Genomic DNA, 25,572 nt, shown 5'->3' on the forward strand with positions numbered 1-25,572 from the left:
TTGACTGACTATTTCCTTTCCCATATTAGGGAAATTTTCAACTATAATCTCTTCAAATATTTTCTCAGTCCATTTCTTTTTTTCTTCTTCTTCTGGAACCATATAATTTGAATGTTTTGCCTTTAATATTGTCCAAGAGTTCTCTGAGACTGTCCTCAGTTCTTTTCATTCTTTTTTCTTTATTCTGCTCTGCAGTAGTTATTTCCATTATTTTATCTTCCAGGGCACCTGTTCTTTTGCCTCACTTATTCTGCTATTGATTCCTTCTAGAGAATTTTTAATTTCATTTATTGTGTTTTTCATCCTTGTTTGGTTGCTCTTTAGTTGTTCTAGATCCTTGTTAAATGTTTCTCGTATTTTCTCCATTCTATTTCCAAGATTTTGGATTATCTTTACTACCATTACTCTGAATTCTTTTTCAGTAGAATGCCTATTTCCTCTTCATTTGTCTGGTATGGTGGGTTTTTAACCTTGCTCCTTCATCTGCTGTGTGTTTCTCTGTCTTCTTATTTTCTTAACTTACTCTGTTTGTTTTCTCCTTTTTGCAGGCTGCAGGTTTGTAGTTCCAATTGTTTTTGGTCTGCACCCAGTGGTATTATTGGTTCAGTGTGTTGTGTAGGCTTCCTGGTGGAGGGTACTGGTGCCTGTGTTCTGGTGGATGAGGCTGGATCTTGGCTTTCTGGTGGGCGAGACCACATCCGGTGGTGTGTTTTGGCATGTCTGCGACCTTATAATTTTAGGCAGCCTCTCTGCTAATTGGTAGTTTGTGTTCCTGTCTTGCTAGTTGTTTGGCATACGTTGTCCAGCACTGTAGCTTGCTGGTCATTGAGTGGAGCTGGGTCTTAGCATTGAATTGGAGACCTCTGGGGTAACTTTCACTATTTGATATTACATGGAGCCAGATGTCTCTGGTGGACCAATGTCCTGAACTCTGCTTTCCCACCTCAGAGGCACAGACCTGACACATGGCTGGAGCACCAATACTGTGTCAGCCACACGGCTCAGAAGAAAAGGGAGAAAAAAAGAAAGAATGAATGAAAAAATAAAACAAAATAAAGTTATTAAAGTAAAATATAGTATTAAAAAATTAAAAAGTAGTAAAAAATGGACAGGCAGAACCCTAGGACAAATGGTAAAAGCAAGGCTATGCAAACAGAATCACACAAAGAAGCATACACACTCACGAAAAGAGAGAAAGGAAAAAATATATACATATGTATACATAGAAAAAAAAAGAAGAGAGCAACCAATTCAGTAAACAAATCTACCAATGATAATAAACTCTAAATACTAAATTAAAGTATACATAAAACCAATAACAGATTAGCTGCAGAAAGCAAATCTCAAGTCTACATTCACTCCCAAAGTCCACTGCCACAATTTTGGGATGCTTTGTTTTGTATTCAGGTATTCCAGAGATGCACGGTACATCAAGTTGTTTGTGGGGTTTAATCCGCTGCTCATGAGGCTGCTGGGAGTGATTTCCCTTTCTCTTCTTTATTCTCATAGCTCCTGTAGCTCAACTTTGGATTTGGCCCTGCCTCCCTGTGTAGTCACCTGAGGGCATCTGTCAAAGTAGCAGCTGATTAGGGGCTTCCCGCTCAGTCAGGTCAGGAGGAGGGAGGGGTACGGAATGTGGAGTCAGCCTTCGGAGACAGAGCCAACACGACGTTACAACAGCCTGAGGCACTTCGCGTGTTCTCCTGGGGAAGTTATCCCTGGATCACAGGACCCTGGTAGTGGCAGGCTGCGCAGGCTCCTCGGAGGGGAGGAGCTGTGCTTGCACACAGGCTTCTTGTTGGCTGCAGCAGCAGCCTTCACATTTCGTACCCATATCTGGTGTCTGCATTGATAGCCGCAGCTTGTGCCTGCCTCTGGAGCTCTTTTAGGCTGTGCTCTGAATCCCCTCTCCTTGCACACCCTGAAACGATGGTCTCTTGTCTCTTAGGCAGTTCCCAACTTTTTTCCAGACTCCCTCCTGTTTTGCTGTGGTGCACTAGCCCCCTTCAGGCTGTGTTCACGCAGCCAACCCCAGTCCTCTCCCTGGGATCCGACCTCCGAAGCCCAAACCTCAGCTCCCAGTCCCCACCCACCCCTGCTGGTGAGCAGACAAGTCTCTCAGGCTGGTGAGTGCTGGTTGGCACTGATCCTCTGTGCGGGAATCTCTCCACTTTGCCCTCTGAACCTTTATTGCTGCACTCTCTTCTGTGCCTCTGAAGCTGCCACCCTGCTGCTCCCCTCTCTGCCAGTGAAGGGGCTTCCTAGTGTGTGGAAACTTTTCCTCGGTCACAGCTCCCTTTCAGAGGTGCAGGCCTGTCCTTAATTTTTTGTCTCTGTTTTTTCTTTTGCCCTACCCATGTACAAGGAGAGTTTCTTGCCTTTTGGGAAATCTGAGGTCTTCTGCCAGCATTCAGTAGGTGTTCTGTAGGAGTTGTTCTACATGTAGATGTGTTTCTGATGTATTTGTGGGGAGGATAGTGACCTCCACATCTTAATCCTCTGCCATCTTGAAGGTGTCTCCCACATGGTTGTTCTATTTTTTGCTTTCTGAGAAACTTCCATACTGTTTTCCACAGTGGCTGCAGCAATTTATACTCCCACCAACAGCATTCCATTTTCTCCACATCCTTGCCAGCAGTTGTTATTTGTGGTCTTTTTGATGAAAGCCATTCTGACAGGAGTCAGGTAATATCTCATGGTTATTTTGATTTACCTGTACCTGATAATTAACAATGTTGGGTATCTTTTCATGTGCCTGTTGGATGTCTACATTTTGTCTTTGGAAAAATGTCTATTCAGTTCTTCTCCCATTTTTTAATTGGGTTGTTTATATTTTTGATGTTGAGTTGTGTGAGCTGTTTATATATGTTGGATGTTAATCCTTTATTGGTCATATCATTTGCAAATGCTTTCTCAAGTAAAGCTACTTCTTACTCACTGGTGGGTGGAACTGAGTTCTAGGGTGGGTGTTTGTGGGGTTGAGGGTCCCATGTGTACTGTTGGCCTGCTGGCTGGTGGGGTGGTTCCTGACACTGCTAGCTGAGGGTTCCATAGTTGACTGGCTGAGGGGTCCAAGTTGTCCTAGAGCAGGTATTGGCCTGCTGGTAGGCAGTGTTGGAGTCCTTGGGTCCAGGGGCTACTACCAGCTTACTGATTGGTGGACCAGGTCCTGGAGTCTTGGCTACAGGGTCCCGGGGGTCTAGGATCTGGAGTTAATCCTTTGGTGGGCAGGACCAGTTTCATACAAGGCTGGCTGCAGGGTCCTGGTTTTCCCAAAGCTGGTGTTGTCTCACTGGTGTGTGGGGCTGTATCATGGGTAGCTGGCTGAGGTGCCTAAGTTATCCCAAAGTTAGTATTGGCCTGCAATTGTCCCAGCTGTGGTCCAGATGGTCCTGGTGCTGGTGCCTGCACACTGGTGGGTGAGGAGGTGTCTCAGTGGCTGGCTGTGTCACTCCAGGTGCCCTGGAGATAGTGCCAGTGAACTACTATGAGGGCCTGGGTCCTGGGCCCTCTGGTGGACTGGACTGGGCTCCAGGGTGGCTGTGGGCCCAGGGAATCTTAAGGCAGCTAACCTGCTCTGGGTGGGGCTGTGTCCCCACCTAACTATCTGCTTGGCCTGAGGCATCCCAGTATTGGTGCCCACAGGCTGGTCAGTGGGGCCAGATCCCAGTGTTAATAGGCTAGATGGAGGATTCCAAAAGGGCACTTGCCAGCACCAGTGTCCTCATTGTAGAATGAGCTCCCCAAAATGACTTTGGCTAGTGTCTATATATGCAGGATGAGCTCCGGTTTCCTCTTGTCTCTCCAGAGTCTGTCCAAGAGCAGCAGGTGGGTTTGTCCCAGTCTTCTTTCAAATTAATGCTTCTGTCCTGGGTTCCAGAGCATGTGAGATTTTTGTGTTCCCCTTTTAAGAGTGGAGTTCCTATTTTAAATAGCCTTTTGACTCTCCTGAAAATAAACCCCACTGGCGTTCAAAGTCAAGTGTTCCTGGGAGTTCATCTTTCTGGTGCAAAGTCCCCAGTATGGGGAGCTGTTTGTGAGGCTGACTCCTTGTTCCTTGAGGAGAACTTCTGCAATTGTAATTATCCTCCCATTTGTGGGTCACTTATTCAGGGATTGGGTCTTGACTGTATTGTGTCTCCACCTCTCATATCCATCTTCTTGTAGTTCCTTCTTTACATCTTTAGTTGTAGAAAATATTTTCTAATCTTCAGTCTTTCTCATCAATAGTAGCTCTGCAAATAGTTGTAATTTTGGTGTGCACATGGAGGAGGTGAGCTCAAGGTCTTCTTAAGCCTCCACCTTTTGCAACTTATCCTTAGAATAATTTAGATTATTACTCAGATTTGTTATTTTATGGTAGAATACTCAAAAAACAAGTTAAAATTTTCCTGTATTATTCATTTTTAATAAAGCTTTTAACAAAACAGTCATAGTTGATCATTGGGTGTAGTAATAATTTCCATCTTTGTAATAAAATTATTTTCTTTTGTGTTTGAACTCTCCAAATCAGAAAGAGAAGGGACTAGAATGAACTATAGTCTAGAATTGATTTAATATGCCAAAATTATACAAGGAAAAAGGGAATTCAATGTGACCTGTCAAACAAAGTAGTTGCTAATTCACTTCAAATCATTTAAATTTTCTGTTATGGATGTCAGAAAGGAACAGAGAGAGGAAGATAAAAATGGAGATGTGGAAGGGAGAAACTAGATGGTTTAAAAGAAAGGTAAGTAAGATAAGAAAGGGATAGGAAAAGCAATGTCCCTTGATATTCATTTCAATAACTTAAATATGGCTTTGTGCACAAAGCAGCACATTTCCCCAAAGCATGTTATGAATTAATGGAGAATAAGAAGATTTAAGCTTGAAGAAATCTGGCATAATGTCAAAGAGGCCAGGGGAACTGGCATTCTGGAGCAGATAGTGAATCTTGGAGAGAAGGGAAAAATGAATCATGTAAAGATCATTTGTCATAAATACAGAGAGCTGACAAATCTGTAATACATGATACAGAAACACCATAAAAATCATAATGTATGCTTTATTGGACAGCTCAGAGGAAAGAGCACTGGATTAGGAAACAGGAGATATTGGGTTTTGTTACTTTGTCTATATCTTATTAGTGGAGTTCAAGTCTCTTTTTTCCATTGAAATCATTAAATTCTTATTTAGTTTTTAATTTTGTTTATTTCTTTCCTTCCCCAGTACACAGGATCCAGTGTCTCCTTCATTAAATTTAGTTAAAATGAATGAATATACTTTTGTTGTTGTTGTTTATAGTTTTATTGCTGGGGAAGGAGTGTTCTGAGAGAAATGTATCCGTTAAAGTCTCTCCTGGATACCTTACTTGCATTGTGGAGAAATATCTGATTTCACCTTAAATGAATGTTTGTCAGGAAGAGTACAAGCTAACATTTACCAAATTCCTACTTTTTGCAAAGCACTGTTTTAAATATTTTATGCTTTTACCTCCTTTTAAATTACCACCACTTATCAAGGCCCTGAAAAGTTCAATGTGACCTTCAAAAGTTCAAGGGTCACATAACTTGTAAAGGATGGATCAGTGAATCAAACCAGAACTTCGTAGTTTCAAAATTTAAATTTTCTCATAATAACATGCTTTCCCATTCATCCCTCACTTAAGCATTTTAAACAGAAAAAACTAAGGCTGTGAATGATTGACTAATTTGCCTAAGCCATGCTCTTTCATTCATAGCAAGTCACTGATACTCCTTAGAGTATTTTTTAAAGTTTTTGGGGGAGGAGATATAAGATTTAAAACCATACTTGATTTTATTATTTATTTATTTATTTATTAAGATTTAATTTTATTTATTTTTGACTACTTTGGGTTTTCATCGCTTTGCACGGGCTTTCTCTAATTGTGGTGAGCAGGGGCTAATCTTCTTTGTGGTGTGCATGCTTCTCCTTGCAGTGGCTTCTCTTGCTGCGGAGCACAGGTTCTAGGCACACAGGCTCAGTACTTGTGGTGCACAGGCTTAGTTGCTCCGCAGCATGTGGGATTTCCTGGACCAGGGATTGAACCTCTGTTCCCTGCATTGGCAGGCAGATTCTTATCTACTGCACCACCAGGGAAGTCCCTGATTTTATTTTTTAAACTGCATCTATAAAGAAAACTATTAGGAAACTAGTATAATTCAACCCAACTGAAACAAAGATCACATTTTTTTCTAATGATGTGTGTATTTAATATATTATTTCTTTGCATGTTCAAATTTGCAATTATCCTAAAATATAGTACCATTTGAAGCTGAGAAAAACATAGTTATACATGGATTATTATTTGCACAAAAATGTTCCCAAGGAATTAATGTCCCCTGAAGCCAAACTCCCACAGCAAAATGCTTAAAGAAGGAATCTCAGAGAGTGCTATGAAGGCATGTGCTCTGTGAATACACCTGTTGGAGTTCATTTGGTGGTATCATCAAGTCAAGGATGCTAACTCAGATAGACCATTACAGTCTATATTGTACCTGTCCCAGCTTCTTTCACTTATTATCTCCATTGGAGCTTTCTCTGCTGTTTGTACTGCTTCACCCAGAAACAGGATCTTATGGTATAGCTGAGCTGTAGCACAAAAACATGGAAACAGCTCCCTGGGAATAATGGCTAGAAGGATGGCACTTATAATTAAATGGGAATCACCTGTGTTGTTTCTAAGAGGGTAAGGCACTTAGGTCTTTGTTGTGAGGTGTATACCAAAGTATCTGTGTGTATGTTTATTATTTAAAGTAATAGTAACAGCTGATATCTATTGAGTGCTTACTCTTTGCCTGACCCTGTCAAGTGTTTCAAGATTTATCTCCTTTAATTCTCAGAACAACCTGTAAGGCTAAATTTATCATTATCTTCATTTTACAATTGAGTAAACTGAGCCTCAGAGCAGTTAAGTAACTTGGCTAAGATCACACAGCTACAATGTGTAAGAGTTCGATTCAAACCTAATCAGTCTGATTCAAGAGAGTTTACTATTAGTCACCTACTGGTAGATCTCAACCTTGTCTGCCTATTGGAATTACCCTGGGAGCTTTTAAAAAATTACTAGGCCAAGGCTGTACCCAAGACCAAATAAATAAGAAACGGTGGCAGGGCTTTGGCATCAGTATTTTTTAAGCTTTCTAGGTGATACTAATGAGCAGCCAAGGGTGAGAATCACTGTACAATGACCCATTGCTGTTCCTGATATGCCTCTCCCTTCTGGGAGGCACCTCTATTTGAGATATTTATAGAACACTGAGAATGATACCAATAAGTTAAGAATTTTACTACCCATGTGCTCAAGTATTTACTAACCTAGGAGGGAGATAATACATGAATTACATTTACCAGCTAAATAACAATACAAGGCAGTATCAAGTGGGTTGATTTGGAGAAAAATGCTAAGAACCCAGGATTTCAAGGATGGGTCTTAAGAGTTCTCAAACTACCAAACTAGTTTTTTGTATATTTATATGCTATTTCTTGGTGGCTAAGTAGTTGGAGATGGTTCCTGGTTTTAAAAATTCTCAATAGGGTCAGTATGCACAAAAGGCTAAGAACGACAGTTGATGGTTCAGAAGAGTGGAAGTCAAAGATTGGCTGGAGTGGTCAAAAACAGCATTGTAAAGAAGGTGGAACACACGCAGGGCATTGCAGGGCCTAACATGATGATATGAGAGGAAGGAAGTTGTCTTTCCAGGTCCAGGGAAGAGAAGGAAAAAGTTATGGAAGTAGGAATATGTCTCCTAGTAGAAGAGTATTATGAGAGAAGTTAGGTTTTGGGCTCTTTGGGAGAATTTTTAAATTAAACATCAAGGATGATTTTTTTTCTTCCTTATAAATCTCAAACTAATTAAAGCTTCCATTTATGAGACTGTGAGTAAAAATTTCAGAATCCTAAGAAGATGCCATCAGTCAGTCCAAAGGGGTTTCTATAAATCCCTTTATTTTCTGTTCAAGATAACATTCAGTAACAATCAGGTATCACCCTGACTGGCTCTTCAGATTTCTACGATGGTGAGGTCTCTGTTGGAGCTGTTTTTATGCCCAAGAAGAATTGAATACACTCCCCACAATGTCTTCTCTGATCTTAGGAGGCACAGTCAAGGAGAGGTTCACCCACAGGCAAGCTCTGAAAACAGGAACTTCTCTCCCTCAAGGTAACCCAATGTGACTGGCAATGATGACATACAATTTCACCTTCCTTTTCTTCATTTGAGCTTCTGACAAATAAACAAGCATGGAAAATTTCCCTGACATAGGGAAAGATATAAAGTCTAAAGAGTATCTCATGCATTTATCTTCTTTCCCTTGTCATAATATCATAGTATTACTTGGAAATAGAAAGACTTAGTCCTTCAAAATGGTGTCATTCTCTCCTAATAATAGGTAATCAGTTCTATATGGTTAAGGGTAAAGGAAATGCTGGCACATGGTAAATGACTAAGAATCCTTCACCCCTTTGATATACTAAAGCATAATTATCTAAATGTCCCTTGGAATGATAGCTACCACTTTGGGGAATACTAATTATGTGCCAGGCAAGGGGCTAAAGGCATTATATATATTAGGTTATTCAATCTTCACAAACAATCCATTGAGAAAGGTATAATTATTTCTATCCCTAATTTATACATGAGGGAACTCTAGCTTAGAAATCTAAGCAACTTATATAAGTTCAGTAGCACATCTGGTCAACGGTGGATCCAAGCAAAATCTCACATCTCCTGATTCTCTGCTGCTACAAGATACAGCCTCACAGTACAGATTTAAACCCAGGTTTCAAACATGAGACTATATCTTGAGAATGGGATGTCATCTGGTAGCAATGAATTGGAGACAGAATTTCCTGGACTTAGGAGGAACAGTTAGAGATGAGCGCACTGATGTGGGACTTCTTTATACGTAAAATTACCTTTCAGTTAGTTTGGAGGTAGCCTGTCTTAACAGTTATACTCATTGAGTAGGCCTTTTATAAATAAATTACGGTACATTCATTTGGTAGAAAACCACTATAATAAAATAGTGAGACAACACTATAAATAATGAGACAACACTATATTTATGGATAAGAAATATGTCCAAGATATATTGTCATTAAATCAGCAACATATAGAATAGCCTGTACAATATGCTACTTTTTGATTAAAAAAGAAAAAAAAATGCATGAATTTGTTAGTTAATATAAGAATATTCTTGGAAAGATACACGTGAAACTGGAAATAATATATGCCCTACCAGAAGTGTGGTAGCCCTACCTAGCTGTGTGGCTAGGAGTTGAGGTAGGAGGAAGACAGACTTTTCACTGGAGATGCCATTTTATCTTTTGAATGTTATGTTTTATACGTATAATTATTACCTGCTTAAACAAACAAGAACACTGCCTGCATGATGACAAAGACAAAGTTCTCAATGGCAGCAGGGATATTTGAAATAAGCTTGCAAAATTGAATTTTAGAAATCTTAGTAAAATGAGATATTTTATGAGGCAAACCAGTGAAACAGGTTCATGTACTGGTCCTGAAGGGGGATAAGCAGGCCATTGAGGGAATATATTGCTAGCACATGTATGCAGACTTTTACATGTGATTATGTTTAAATTTGTATGGATTTTCTTTGAGTCTGATTTTTTAAAATATAGGATCACTACCCAGCCATATTTTTGAGTGGTTAAATTAATCAGTGGAATGGAAGAGATTATATTCCATATAGGTGATATAAAATGTATGCAAAGTCCAAAATGTTTCTACAAAGTATTTATTTTCCCTCCCCTAACTCACATACAAAATTCAAAACATCATATAATTGCTAATAGTACCTCAGAATGTTGGAATAGATCCCATGTGTCTTGGTTCCACATAATAACCTCCCTCTTTTTTCACTTATAATGAACATTTTGCTTAATTTTTATAATTTCTGCCCTTTCCAATAACATAAATATATATAAACTCCAAAACAATTGATTTTCCCCTCATGTCCATATCAAGCACTTGAATGGATTTTGTTGAAAACACAATATTGATTTTAAGAAAGAAAAAGAAAAAAAGGAAGAATTCATTTTTCACTAATAAAGCTTTCTCCACTGTATTGAACAATTTTCTGGAATGTTTCTTCTTGCCTTTCTTATACTGTCTGTCTGATGACAAAGACTGAATTCTCAAAGCAAAGTGATATTTGAAATAAGCCCTCAAGATTGAATTTTAGAAATATTAGTAGAAAGATCAAGAATTTTATGAGGCATGCTAGGTTCAGAATTATGCATAACAATGCATTTCATTGCATAAAAAGAAAGGTATAAACATCCTCCATCATTTTTCCTACTCTCCAAAGTAACCATTTTATTTCTCTGAATTGTTTTTTTCATTTTGAAAAGATTGAAACATTAATAGTCATATCAAACTTTCTTAAATTTGGACAATTTCCCAATGTTTTTTGTATATTTACAAAAAAGGGTGTGCAAGTTTTCTAAGAAATAGTTTATTTGATTTGAGAGAAAGTGTTAAAGGTAGAGTATTAAGAGGGAAGGACTGACTACCAAAATCACCTTGGCAACTTCTTTAAAGAGATTCCTAAGTCACACCTTGAGCTTTAAGGGTTTGGCCTGGAAATCTGCATTAAAAAAATTCCTCATGTGGTCCAAATGCTCAGCCAGATTTAGAAAACTCTAAACTAGAAAATAGACATGGTTATGAACTGATTAGATTTCTGCCTTTAAAAAATGTTTTTTTAGGCTAGAAGAAAGGAATATGCCTTCTTGGCTTCGAGGTTACAGCTGTGCTTCAAACCCCTCCTTCCTGTCTCTGCTTGGCGTCTCTCCATCTGTTACCTCCTCTTTCCTCTCAGTGTCCTGGTTCCAGTCTGTAAATATAACTTTCTCCCTTCATTTGAATCCATCTCCCTATGTCTCCACAGCCCTACATTATTTTTTTCCTTTCATGCCACATTTCTCCAGAGAGTGATTGTTATACTATGCCTGCATTGCCCTGGCTCCAATATCAGGAAAGGACTGAAACTATTGTTTCAAAAGTTGCCAAAGACAGTAGGTGTAAGTTGCAGTGGTTCTTCTTCATAACTTATTGTGCTTTTCTTAAGTATAGTGAACTCCTGGAATTCTCTTCTCCTTGACTTCTGAGACAACGATCTCCCCTGGCCATTCTACTTAGGCTACTTCCCAGTATATCTTCCACTGAGGATTTGTTTGTTTGTTTGTTTTAATCACCATAGCTCATTTTCCCCCAGCTTTATAGAGAAATAATTGACACACAACATTGTATTAGTCCAAGATGTATAACATATTGGTTTGATATGTGTATATATTGCAAAATGATTACCGTAAGTTTAGTTGACTTCTATCACCTCGCATCATTACACTTTTTTCTTCTTGGGTATAATTTCAAATATACAATACAGTATTGTTAACTACAGTCACCGTGCTATATGTTACATCCCCTTAACTTAAATCTTAACTGGAAGTTTTATCTTTTGACCCCCTTCACCCATTTCCCCCACCCAACACTGCTCACTCTGGCAACCACCAATCTGCTCTCTTTATCTGAGTTTGTTTTTTTTTTTTTTTTTTTTTTTTAGATCCCACATATAAGCAGGTATTTGTCTTTCTGTATCTGACTTATTTCACTTAGCTTTATGCCATCAAGGTCATCCATGTTTTTGCAAATGGCAGGATTTCTTCCTTTTATAGTTGAATAATATTCGTATATATATATGTATATATACATACACACACATCACACTTTCTTTATTCATCCTTCTACAGGCACTTAGGGTGTTTCCATATCTTGGCTATTGTAAATAATGCTAAATTGAACATGGAGGTGCAGATATCTTTTCAAGATAGTGATTTCATTTCCCTTGGATATATAGCCAGAAGTAGAATTGCTAGACTATATAGCAGTTCTATTTTTTTTTGAGGAACCTCCATTCTGTTTTCCAGAGCAGTTGTACCAGTTTACATTCCTATCAACAGTGCACAAGGATTCCTTTCTCTCCATATCTTCATCAACACTTTTTTCTTGTTTTTTTGATGAAAACCATGCTGAAAGTATGAGGTGATATCTCATTGTGATTTTGACGTGATTTCCCTGATTAGTGAGGTTTAGTACCTTTCATGTACCTGCTGGCCAAATGTGTGTCTTCTGTGGAAAAATGTATAAGTCCTTTGATGACATTTTAAACAGATATATATATATATATATATATATATATATATATTGCTTTTGACTTGTATAAATTCTTCATATATTTTGGATATTAACCCCTTATGTATATATGATTATACATAATATATCATGATACATGATTTACAAATATCTTCTCCCATTGTGTAGATTGACTTTTCATTTGTTCATTGTTTCCTTTTCTGTGCAGAAGCTTTTTAGTTTAATGTAGCTCCACTTTTTTCCTCTTTTTTTCTTTTGTTGTCTTTGCATTTGCATTTTTTAATTTGTCAAATTAAAAAAAATCATTGCCAAAACCAGTGTTTAGGAGTTTACCCCATATGTTTTCTTACTGGAATCTTATGGTTTCAGGCTTATATTCCAGTCTTTAATACATTTTGAGTTGATTTTTGTGTATGGTCTAAGATAGTGGTCTGATTTTGTTCTTCAGCATGCCATTGTCCAGCTTCCCAACATAATTTATTGAAGAGACTGTTGTTTCCCCTTGTATATTCTTAAACTCCTTTATCACAACTTAATTGACCATATATGCATGGGTTTATTTCTGGGTTCTCTATTCTGTTTCATTGATCTACATGTCTGTTTTTATGACAATACCATACTGCTTTGATAACTATAGCTTTGTAATATAGTTTGAAATGAGGAACTATGATACCTCTAACGTTGTTCTGTCTCAATATTGTTTTGGCTATTTGGAGTCTTTTGTGAGTCCATACAAATTTTAAAATTGTTTTTTCTATTTCTGTGAAAAATGCCATTGGACTTTTGATAGGGATTGTACTGCATCTTTTTCCCCCTTTTTAACATCTTTATTGCAGTATAATTGTTTTACATTGTTGTATTAGTTTCTGCTGTACAAAAAAGTGAATCACTTATACATATACATATATCCCCATATCCCCTCCCTCTTGTATCTCCCTCCCACCCTCTCAATCCCACCTCTCTAGGTGGTCACAAAGCACAAAGCTGATCTCCTTGTGCTATGTAGCTGCTTCCTACTAGCTATCTATTTTACATTTGGTAATATATATACATCAATGCCACTCTCTCACTGCTTCCCATCTTACCCTTCCCCCTCCCCGTGTCCTCAAGACCATTCTCTACGCCTGCCTCTTTATTCCTGTTCTGCCCCTATGTTCTGGAGAACCATTTTTTCTTTAGATTCCATATATATGTATTAGCATGCAGTATTTGTTTTTCTCTTTTTAACTTACTTCACTCTGTTTGACAGACTCTAGGTCCATCCACATCATTACAAATAACTCCATTTTGTTTATTATTATGGCTGAGTAATATTCCACTGTATAAATGTGCCATATCTTCTTTATCTATTCATCTGTTGATGGCACATCAGTTGTTTCCATGTCCTGGTTATTGTAAATAGTGTTGCAATGAACATTGTGGTACATGACTCTTTTACAATTATGGTTTTCTCTGGGTATATGTCCAGTAGTGGGATTGCTGGGTTGTATGATATTTCTATTTTTAGTTTTTGAAGGAACCTCCATACTGTTCTCCATAGTAGCTCTATCAATTTACATTCCCACCAACAGTGCAAGAGGGTTCCCTTTTCTCCACACCCTCTCCAGCATTTACTTTTGGTAGATTTTTTGATGGTGGCCTTTCTGACTGGTGTGAGGTGATACCTCATTGTAGTTTTGATTTGCATTTCTCTGAGGATTAGTGATGTTGAGCATCCTTTCATGTGTTTGTTGGCAATCTGTATGTCTTCTTTGGAGAAATGTCTATTTAAGTGTTCTGCCCATTTTTGGATTGGGTTGTTTGCTTTTTTGATATTAAGCTGCATGAGCTGCTTGTAAATTTTTGAGATTAATCCTTTGTCAGTTGCTTCATTTGCAAATATATTCTCCCATGAGGGTTGTCTTTTCATCTTGTTTATGGTTTCCTTTGCTGTGAAAAAGCTTATAAGTTTCATTAGGTCCCATTTGTTTATTTTGGATCTTGCTGTGATTTATGTCATAGAATGTTCTGCCTATGTTTTCCTCTAAGAGTTTTATAATGCCTGGCCTTACATTTAGCTGTTTAATCCATTTTGAGTTTATTTTTGTGTATGGTATTAGGGAATGTTCTAATTTCATTCTTTCATTCTTGTCCAGCTTTACCAGCACCACTTACTGAAGAGGCTGTATTTTCTCCATTGTATATTCTTGCCTACTTTGTCAAAGATAAGTTGACCATATGTGCATAGGTTTATCTCTGAACTTTCTATCCTGTTCCATTGATCTATATTTCTGTTTTTGTGCCAGTACCATACTGTCTTGATTACTGTAGCTTTGTAGTATAGTCTGGAGTCAGGGAGTCTGATTACTCCAGTGTCATTTTTCTTTCTCAAGATTGCTTTGGCTGTTTGGGGTCTTTTTTTTCGTATTCATACAAATTGTCAAAATTTGTTCTAGTTCTGTGAAAAATGCCATTGGTAGTTTGATAGGGATTGCATTGAATCTGTAGATTGCTTTGGGTAGTATAGTCATTTTCACAATGTTGATTCTTCCAATCCAAGAACATGATATATCTCTCCATCTGTTTGTATCATCTTTAATTTCTTTCATCAGTGTCTTATAGTTTTCTGCATACAGGTATTTTGTCTCCTTAGGTAAGTTCATTTTAGGTATTTTATCCTTTTTGTTGCAATGGTAAATGGGAGTGTTTCCTTTGCACTGAATCTTTAAATGGCTTAGGTAAACAGCTAAATAAGGTAATGTTTGAGGTGACAAACACTTTAGTACTTTAATTTTTTTTTTATTATGGAAACACTAGAGACCTAGATTCCTCTTGGAATCCTTTGTCTAGCTTTTTAACAATGGGACCTGACCCACTGACAAGTCTATGACACCAGTACTAGCAGATCTCAAGAAAAAAAAATATCCAGTTGGAGAAACAGCCCCATCTACCAAGAGGCTGGTTGCAGTAGGACACACACCAAGACACATAATTAAAATGACAAAAATTAAAGAGACACTATTAAAAGCAGCAAGAAGGGCTTCCCTAGTGGCACAGTGGTTGAGAGTCTGCCTGCCGATGCATGGTACGCGGGTTTGTGCCCCAGTCCAGGAAGGTCCCACATGCCACAGAGCGGCTGGGCCCATGAGCCATGGCCACTGAACCTGTGCATCCAGAGCCTGTGCTCCACAACAGGAGAGGCCACAACAGTGAGAGGCCTGCATACTGGAAAAAAAAAAAAAAAAAAGCAGCAAGGAAAAAGCAACAAGTTACATACAAGGGAACTCCCATAAGTCTATCAATCAGTTCACTTTTGAGGAGGAACACTGCAGGCCGGAAGGGGTTGGCATGATATATTTTAAGTGTTGAAAGGGAAAAACCTACATCAAGAAACTATATCTGGCCAGGTTTACTTCAGATTTGAAGGAGAGATGAAAATTTTTACAGACAAGCAAATGCAAAAAGAGTTCAGCACCACCAAACCAGTTTTACAAGAAATGTTAAAGGAACTTCTCTAAGTGAAACACAATGGCCAAAACTAGAAATATTAAAAGTATAAAAGGAAAAATCTCATTTTTAAAAGCAAATTACAGTAAAGGTAGTAAATCAACCAGATATAAAGCTAGGAGGAAGGTTAAAAGACATAAGTAGTAAAATCATACCTGTCCACAATTAGTTCCTTATTTAAGGGATACAGAAGACAAAAATATGTAAAATATGATGTCAAAAACACTAAATGTGATGTAGGGGACAGTAAAAATATATGGTAGTTAAAATATTTGAAATTAAGAGATCAGCATCTTAAAATAATCATGGATACATACATACATACATACATACATACATACATACATACATACATAGTTGGCTACATAGAAACCTTACAATAATCACAAACCAAAAATCTATAATAGGTACACAAAAAATAGAAAGGAATACAAACATAACCCTAACCATTGTCATTAAATCACCTTGGAAGAGTGCATAAGAAAAAGTAATAAAGAACTGCAAAAACAAACCAAAAACAATTAATAAACAGCAATAGGTACATACCTATGAATAATTATAAATGTAAATGAATGAAATTTTCCAGTCAAAGGACATAGAGAGGCTGAATGGATTCAAACACAAGACCCATATCTATGCTGCCTATGAGAGACTCATGTCAGACCTAAAGACATACAAAGACTGAAAGTGAGGGAATAGGAAAATGTATTCCATGCAAAAGGAAATGTAAAGAAAGCCAGGATAGCAATATTTATATAAGAAAAAATAGACTGTAAAACAATGATTGTAACAAGAGACAAGGAAGGACATTACATAAAGATCAAGGAAACAAAGAAGAGGATACAGCAATTATAAATATATATGCACCCGACATGGAAGCACATAATTACATAGGAAATATCAACAGGCATAAGAGGAGAAACTGACACTAACAAAATGTTAGTAAGAGCCTTTGACATCCTACTTAGATCAATGGACAGATCATTCAGACAGAAAATCAGTAAGAAAACATTGGCCTTAAATGACACTTTAGACCAAATGTCCATTTCACCACCAAACAGCAAAACACACTTTCTTTTCAAGTGCACATGGAACATTCTCCAGGATAGATCACATGCTCAGTCACAAAACAAGTCTCAGTACATTTAAGAAAATTGAAATCATGTCAAGCATCTTTTCTGACCACAGCACTCTGAGACTAGAAATCAACTAAAAGAGAAAAAGTCAAAAAACACAAACATGTGGAGGCTAGACAAAATGCTACTAAAGAACCAAAGGTTCACTGAAGAAATCAAAGAAGAAATTAAAAAATACCTGGAGACAAATGAATATGAAAATATAGTAATCCAAAATCGATGAGATGCAGCAAAAGGAGTTCTAAGAGGGAAGTTTACAGTGATACAAGCCTACCTCAGGGAACAAGAAAAATCTTGAATAAGCAACATAATCTTACACCTAAAGGAACTAGAAAAAGAAGAATAAAAGAAACCCAAAGTTAGTAGAAGGAAACAAATCATAAATATCATAAATATCAGATCAGAAAGAAATGATATAGACTAAAAAAGAAAAAAGATAAATGAAACTAAGAGCTGTTCTTTGAAAAGGAAAACAAAATTGATAAACCTTTAACAGTCTCATCAAGAAACAGAGAGAGGGCTCCCCTGGTGGCGCAGTGGTTGAGAGTCCGCCTGCCGACGCAGGGGACACGGGTTCGTGCCCTGGTCTGGGAGGATCCCACATACCGCAGAGCGGCTGGGCCCGTGAGCCATGGCCGCTGAGCCTGCGTGTCCGGAGCCTGTGCTCCGCAACGGGAGAGGCCACAACAGTGAGAGGCCCGCGTACCGCAAAAAAAAAAAAAAAAAAAAAAAAAAAAGAAACAGAGAGAGAGGGTCTAAATCAATAAAACAGAAATGAAAGAAGAGAAGTTACAGCCAAAATCACAGATATACAAAGGATCGTAAGATATTACTATGAACAATTGCCAATAAAGTGGACAATTTTGAAGAAAGCTTATATCTAGAAATGTACAACCTCTCAAGAGTAAACGAGGAAGAAATAGACAATATGAATGGAATTCTCTTAATGAAATTGAATTAGTAATAAAAAATACTCCCGACAAACAAAAGTTCAGGCCTCAAAGATGAATTATACCAAACATTTAGAGAAGAGTTAACACCTACCTATTGCAAACAATTCCAAACAATTGCAGAGGAAGAAACATTTCCAAACTTATTCTATAGGACCAACATCACCCTGATGCCAAAAGCCAAAAAGATATCACAAAAAGAGAAAATCACAGGCCAATATCACTGAAGAACATAAATGTAAAAATCTTCAACAAAATTTTAACAAACCAAATTCAACAATACATCTAAAAGTTCATGCACCATGATTAAGTGGGATTTATCCCAGGGATGGAAAGATGGTTGAATATCCATAAATCAATCCATGTGATAAAATATATTAACAGCTTGAAGAATAAAAATCATATGATCATCTTAATAGGTGCATAAAATCCTATTGACAAAATTCAACATTCATTTATGATAAAACTCTCAACAGAGTGGTTATGGAACACACATACCACAACATAATAAAGGGCCATATATGACAAGCTCACAAGTAACATCATACTCAATGGTGAAAATCTCTAAGAACAAGATCAAGAAGAAGACAAGGATGTCCAATATTGCCACTTTTATTCAACATAATATTGGAAAACCTAGCCAAAACAATCACACAAGAGAAAGAAATAAAAAAAGATCCAAATTGAAATGGAAGAAGTAAAAAGTCACTGTTTGCAAATGACATGATACTGTACATAGAAAATCCTAAATACACTACCCCAAAACTACTAGAACTAATTGATGAATTTGGTAAAGTTGCAGGATACCAAATTAATACATAGAAACCTGTTGCATTTATATACACTAACAATGAACTATCAGAAAGAGAAATTAAGAAAATAATCCCATTCAAAATCATATCAAAGGGCTTCCCTGGTGGCGCAGTTGTTGAGAGTCCTCCTGCCGATGCAGGAGACACTGGTTCGTGCCCCAGTCCGGGAAGATCCCACATGCCGTGGAGCGGCTAGGCCCATAAGCCATCGCTGCTGAGCCTGCGCGTCCAGACCCTGTGCTCTGCAACAGGAGAGGCCACAGCAGTGAGAGGCCCGTGTAATGCAAAAACAAAAACAAACAAAAAACCAAAATCATATCAAGAAGAATAAAAAACCTTGAAATAAATTGAACTAAGAGGTGAAAGACCTGTACTTGGAAAACTATAAGACACTGATGAAAGAAATTGCTGATGACACAAACAGCTGGAAAGATATACCATGTTTCTGGGTTGGAATAACTAATATTGTTAAAATTACCATACAAATTAGGACAATCTACAAATTTAATTCAATCTCTATCAAAATACCAATGGCATTTTTCACTGACCTAGAACAAATAATTCTAAAATGGCAAGGAAATGCAAAAGACACTACATAGCCAAAATAATCTTGAGAAAGAACAACACTGGAGGTATCACACGCCCTGATTTGAAACTATAGTAATCAAAACAATATGGTACTGGCACAAAAACAGACAAATAGATCAATGGAACAGAATAGAGAGCCCAGAAGTGAAACTACACTTATTTGGTCAAATAATCTATTATAAAGTAGGCAAGAATATACAATGGGCAATAGACAGTCTCTTCTCTAAATGGTGGTCAGAAAACTGGACAGCTACATGCAAAATAATCAAACTGGACTACTCTCTCACTCTGTGCACAAAAATAAATTCAAATGGATTAAAGACATAAATGTGTGACCTGAAGCCACAAAGCTCCTAGAAGAAAACACAGGCAGTATGCTCTTTGACATCAACCTTAGTAATTTTTATTAATCTTTCTCCTCAGGCAAGGGAAATAAAAGCAAAAATAAACAAATGAAACTGAAAAGCTTTTGTCCTGTGAAGGAAACTATTAACAAAATTAAAAAGTATTGTACGAAATAGGAAAAGATATTTGCAAGGGATATGTCTGATAAGGGCTTAATATCCAAAATAACAAAGAATTCATACTCAATTCATACTCAACATCAAAAGAGCAAACAACCCAATTAATAATAGGCAGAGTATCTGAATAGACATTTTTCCAAAGAAGACATACAGATAACCAACATGTACATGAAAAATATTCAGCATCAAATCATCAGGGAAATGCAAAACATAACCACAATGAGATATCACCTCACCCCTGTCAGAATGGTTATTATCAAAAATACAGTAAATGACTTGTATTGGTGAAGATGTGGAGAAAAGGAAACCTTCATGCACTGTTTGTGGAAATGTAAACTGGTGCAGCCACTGTAGAATACAGTATGGAGATTCTTCAAAAAATTAAAAATAGAACTAATTGTTTCCTGAAGAAAACAAAAACACCAATTAGAAAAGATATATGCATGGTCTCCCAGACTTACCCTGGTGTAACATGTGAGGGCACTTACACAAAATATGAATACCAGGAGGCAGGGGTCGGGGGCCTCCTTAGAGGCTGGCCATTAGATTCCAGGGTTTGAATCACTCAATAACATTTGTCTCAGTTTACACATATGTAAAATGGGAATAATAGTAGTATCTGCTTTTTATGACTAAAATAGCTAATATATTTTAAAAGTTAAGAATGTATTTAAGATATTTATGAGTGAATTATAGTACATCTGGCATTTGCTTTAAATATTCCAGAAAAAAAATTGAAGGAGGAGAATGATGGTGGTTAATAAAATATATATGGCAAAATGTTAAAATGTTGATGATAATGATTTAAAGTGGGCAATGCATACATAAAGTTTTTTTAATGATCTTTAATTTTTAAAAAATTTTATTGATGTATGGTTGATTTACAGTGTTGTGTTACTTTCTGCTGTACATCAAAGTGACCCTGTTTTATATATATATATATATATATATATATATATATATATATATATATTCTTTTCCATTATGGTTTATCACAGGATATTGAATATAGTTTCCTGTACTATACAGGAGGATCTTGTTGTTTATCCATAATGATCTTTCTTTTATTTCTTAAGTTTAAAATTTTCCATAATAAAAAGTTACATAATTTTTTACATAAAATGTTTATAGCAGTACCTGGAATATAGGACACAGTCAATAAATGCTGGTTATTATTTTTGGAGAAAATAAAAGATATATGCCGCCCTATGTTCATTGCAGCATTATTTACAATAGTTAAGATATGGAAGCAACCTGAGTGTCTATTGATAGATGAATGGATAAAGGATGTGACATATATACATAAATATACATGAATATTAACCATTAAAAAAGAATAAAGTCTTGTCATTTGAGACAGCATGAATGGACCTAGAGAGTATTATCCTAAGTGAAGTAAGCAGACAGAGAATGACAAATAATGTATGGTTTCACTTGTATGTGGAATGTAAGAAACAAAACAAATGAACAAACATAATAAAACAGAAACAGATGCAGAGAACAAACTGGTGGTTGCCAGGGGGAGGGAGTGGGGGGAGGAAAGAATTGGTGGGGGAGATTATGAGGTATAAAAATTCCAGTTGCAAAATTAATGAGTCACATGTATGAAATGTATAGCATGGGGTATATAGTCATTATTTATATAATATCTCTGTATGATGACAGAACTTAACTGGACTTATGGTGGTGATTATTCTAAATGTATAGAAATACTGAACCACTATGTTGTGTAACAGGAACTAACAGTGTTGTAGGTCAATTATACTCCCCAAACAAACAAGCTCATAGAAAGAGAGATCAGTTTTGTGGTTACAGAGGCAGGGTGTTGGGGAAGGAGGAATTGGAGGAAGTCAGTCAAAAAGTACAAACTTTCAGTTACAAGGTATATAAGTACTAGGGATGTAATGTACTACATGATAAATATAATTAACACTGTGTATATTATACATGAAATTTTTTAAGAGAGTAAATTCTGAATTCTCATCACAAGGAAAAAATTTTAGTTTCTTTAATTTTGTATCTGTATGAGATGATGGATGTTCACCAAACATATTATGATAATCATGTCCTGATGTATATAAGTGAAATCATTATTCTGTATACCTTAAATTTATACAGTGCTATATGTCAGTTATATCTCAATGAAACTCTAGGAAAATAAATAAATAAATAAAATACATTTTTCCAGAAAAATAAAAAGGATTTCTTCTTACCCCCTGTGAATAGCCTTGAGCACTCCTTGCCACATTCTTGCCCAGACTGTAGTTCATACCATTCACCTTTAAATTCTTTGATTCCAAATAGACAAAAAGATAAGGTAGACATTTCTTAGACTATCACATGAGGCTTTTCATTTTTTAGTCGGATTTTTTTCATAACGAGCTATGTTCTAGCCACAGGAATTACTCAGTTTTTTGAGCAGATTAGTAATTTAGAAATTTCATAGCATACTCTTAACCCTTCAAATTTTTATTGAAAATGGTATTTCTCTAACTGGAATTTTCCTCCTTTCTTTGTTTTTTTTACTTGTATTTAACCTTTGAGAATTAGTCTTCAAATTGTATCCTCTATTATATAGTCCCTGATAACGTTTACCAGTTACCCACTTCCCCCCAGTCTATTTTATTGCATTTTATTTATTTATTGCATAAGTCTACCTCTAAATTGAGCTGCTAGAGACTAGTGATCTGAGATATTCATCTCAGTAGTTCTTGCAACCTATTTATCTATGGCAGTTAGAACAATGCCTGACACATAGCAGTATATGTTTGTGGGATAAATTAATGAATGAAGAGGATTCCACACCAAAGCTATTACAGAAGACTTTACATATTCTATCTGATAGCAAATATTACTCTACAAAAGATTTACTCTAGTATGAAGATGTCATTTGCCCAGGATCAAATATTCAATGTCCTAAGATAAAATCCTGACTTTAAAATTATATAACAAATTTAGTGATGGAACTGGTAAAAGGACTGGTGTTTGAAATGCTTACACCAGTGTCCCTCTTGTCTATCAACCTGACTACTTCTTAAAGGAGGACTGAATTATGAAGTTTATTTACATTGAGTTTTGACATGTACCATCTGTATGTAGTCAAAGATTTTCAGTTAACTGATGTTTGCAGTTTGTTTTTATTCGTCTTCATCTTCAAAATGTTTACTTGTATTCCTGTTTCACTTAAACCTTTAAAAATAAGAATGAATGTTGAATTTTATTTAATTCACATTTAGTATTTGTTAATATGATGGTTTTTCTCCTTTAAATTATGATGTAGTGTTATATTGATGTATAGCTTGATATTGGACCATTCTTGAATTCCTGTACCATATCTTCCTTGGTCAAGGCATTATTCTTCTGATAGTAATGTATTATATCAGCTAACAGTTAATCTGGCTCTTTTGAAGTTATTTTCATTATAGTAATGGGTTTCTATTGTTTACATGTAAATATTAAGCAATGTAACTCTTCATTATATTTTAGAAATCATTTGAAATAAGCATTGAATCAAACTTAACCCAAAAGTTGAATTTAGATATGGAAGTTCTAGCAGTTCTACCAAGTCAGGAATATGACAGCTAACATTTATTAAGTGTTTAATTTGTGCCAATTACTCTTTTAACTGCTTTATATTTATTAACCAATTTAAATACTGTGACATTCCTATGAAACAGAAATTATTATTATCCCCATCTTGGGACTGAGGAACTGAGACACATAGATGCAAAGTACTCAGTGTCACATAGATGGTAAATGGTGGAGTTAGGATTTCAACTCAAGTGTTCTGTCTCCACAGCCTACATTCTTTAAAATTATGCAGTATTCCCCCAGCATGACCTGGGGGAGACACAAATCCCAATAATTATCTGTTTAAAGACAAAATCTGGGCTTCCCTTGTGGCGCAGTGGTTGAGAGTCTGCCTGCCGATGCAGGGGACACGGGTTCGTGCCCCGGTCCGGGAGGATCCCACATGCCGCAGAGCGGCTGGGCCCGTGAGCCATGGCTGCTGAGCCTGCGCGTCCGGAGCCTGTGCTCCACAACGGGAGAGGCCACAACAGTGAGAGGCCTGCGTACCACAAAAATAAATAAATAAATAAAAATTTTAAAAAAAATTTAAAGACAAAATCTGACAGTCATTGCTAATATTTGGTTGACTACTTAAACAGTGTAGAATCTATAAGAGAAAATACCATAACTACATATCATCTATTAATATAACAATACAGATTGGGGAATAACTGTATTTAACTATTTAAAAACTTAAATATTACCAAAATAATAATACTTTTTTTCATCTTTTCAGCAATCTTGACACAGAAGAACTATGTGGTAAGTTTATTTAAAGCCAATCAAACCCATTACTTGCTTTAGAATAAAAAAGAACACTGTCTTACATATTCCTACAAAACCTGAAATTAATGTCATAGATTAGGGGTTCTGGAATAAAGTAAAAGATAGTTGAGAACTCAAGGAATTTATCTTTATCCATGAGTTTTGCTCAAGCATGTATTTCACTGAAGAAAGAGCTGGCCCTTATTAATTTGTTCATAGCAGGATAATTGTAATTAGTACAATAAGTTTCACAAGAATATATTCCACCATCTTGAATATATTTTAAAATTGTTGTTTAATACAACTTCATTATTCACTTCAAATATATTGTACAGAGGCTTTGGTTATGTTTTTGCAAAGCTGATCCCTTGATATGTAAAAACAACTTTGTCCCATACCTTGCCTAAACCATTCTGGAATGTCACTTGCAAAACAAATGATTCAGTGGGGAGAGATGTCTTAACAAATTCCTGATTTAGTGGCCTCTTCATTTATTTTCTTCGTTTTTGTGGGTGGAAACAAAAGTAATAGGCTAGAAATATGAAAAGGCAAATACTTTTGAGATTTATTCTTCGTTCTCAAAAATATGACTTCTCTAATAATAGAACTAGATTAAGGACCTACTCTATATTTATTTAAAAAGCTTTGACTATGATTTCCTGCATAATTTTAGTTAGGGAACTAGTTAAGGGGTTTTAATTCAGCAGAATTGCTCTATATTTTTAAACCCAGTGATTGTACTCCTAATTGTGTGTTATAATACTCCCCCTCTGTTCAAGAATATGCATTTTAATTTCCAGAGTGGTTTCATTTTTCATTATTTTGTGAATATAAAGTAAATATATTCTAATCAAAATGCATTATAATTAAAACCAAAGTTTTCAGTGCTAGCAAATGAAATATGTAGACTCACACCCAGAAAAAATACTCCCTTTTATGTGGGAGGGGCAGTGTTTGATTGACATGGAAAATGGATTTCTTGTGCTCTTTAGTAGAAACCAATTAACGGGTCCAAGTATCTAAAACTTTCATTCTGTTGCTTTTATTTGGTTTGTCAGTTTACTAAATTATGTACCTAGAATTCAAAATACTTTAATAAATCCTTTATTAAAATAAAGTATAGCTATTTCTTATTTTATTTACTAAAGTAATATTTAACTATTTTTTTTAAAATTTAGCAACACAGAATTATATAGGTGTGTAAGAGAAAATGTCAGAGGCTCTCACTCACTTCTCTTTCCCCTGATACTGATCTCCACTGCTAATTGCTTGGAATGTATCCTTCCAAACATTTTTACACATATAATGACATTGATATATATGTGTATGTTTTTTTTCCAACAATGTGTATACTATATGATCAATACAAGTGCATACAGCTCTATATAATTTTATTAAAAAGGCTGCATAGTGCCCCATTTACCTTAAAATTTTTAACCAAATCCTTTTCAGTTGTTTTGGGTTTTCAGGTTGTTTCCGAATTTCCACTGGGACAAACAGCACTGAAGTAAATATCCTTGTTTGTATTCTCTTTGCACACTTATACAAGTAGTTCTGGAAGA

General features: G+C 36.2%; 1 protein-coding gene across 4 annotated transcripts in view; it reads left to right on the forward strand.

Annotated features, from left to right (window-relative positions):
- Positions 1 to 25,572, forward strand: part of NECAB1 (N-terminal EF-hand calcium binding protein 1) — a 252,855-nt gene that overhangs the window by 96,872 nt on the left and 130,411 nt on the right. For 3 of the 4 annotated variants that reach the window (XM_067017207.1, XM_067017208.1, XM_067017210.1), the window contains exon 4: positions 23,982 to 24,007. The exons of the other annotated variant lie outside the window; for it this stretch is intronic. In XM_067017207.1, the coding sequence (XP_066873308.1) occupies positions 23,982 to 24,007 (26 nt within the window). The remainder of the gene's footprint in view (positions 1 to 23,981; positions 24,008 to 25,572) is intronic. 4 annotated transcript variants of the gene reach the window in all.

This window comes from Kogia breviceps, chromosome 17 (genome assembly GCF_026419965.1).
Source record: "Kogia breviceps isolate mKogBre1 chromosome 17, mKogBre1 haplotype 1, whole genome shotgun sequence".
Lineage (NCBI taxonomy): Eukaryota > Metazoa > Chordata > Mammalia > Artiodactyla > Physeteridae > Kogia > Kogia breviceps.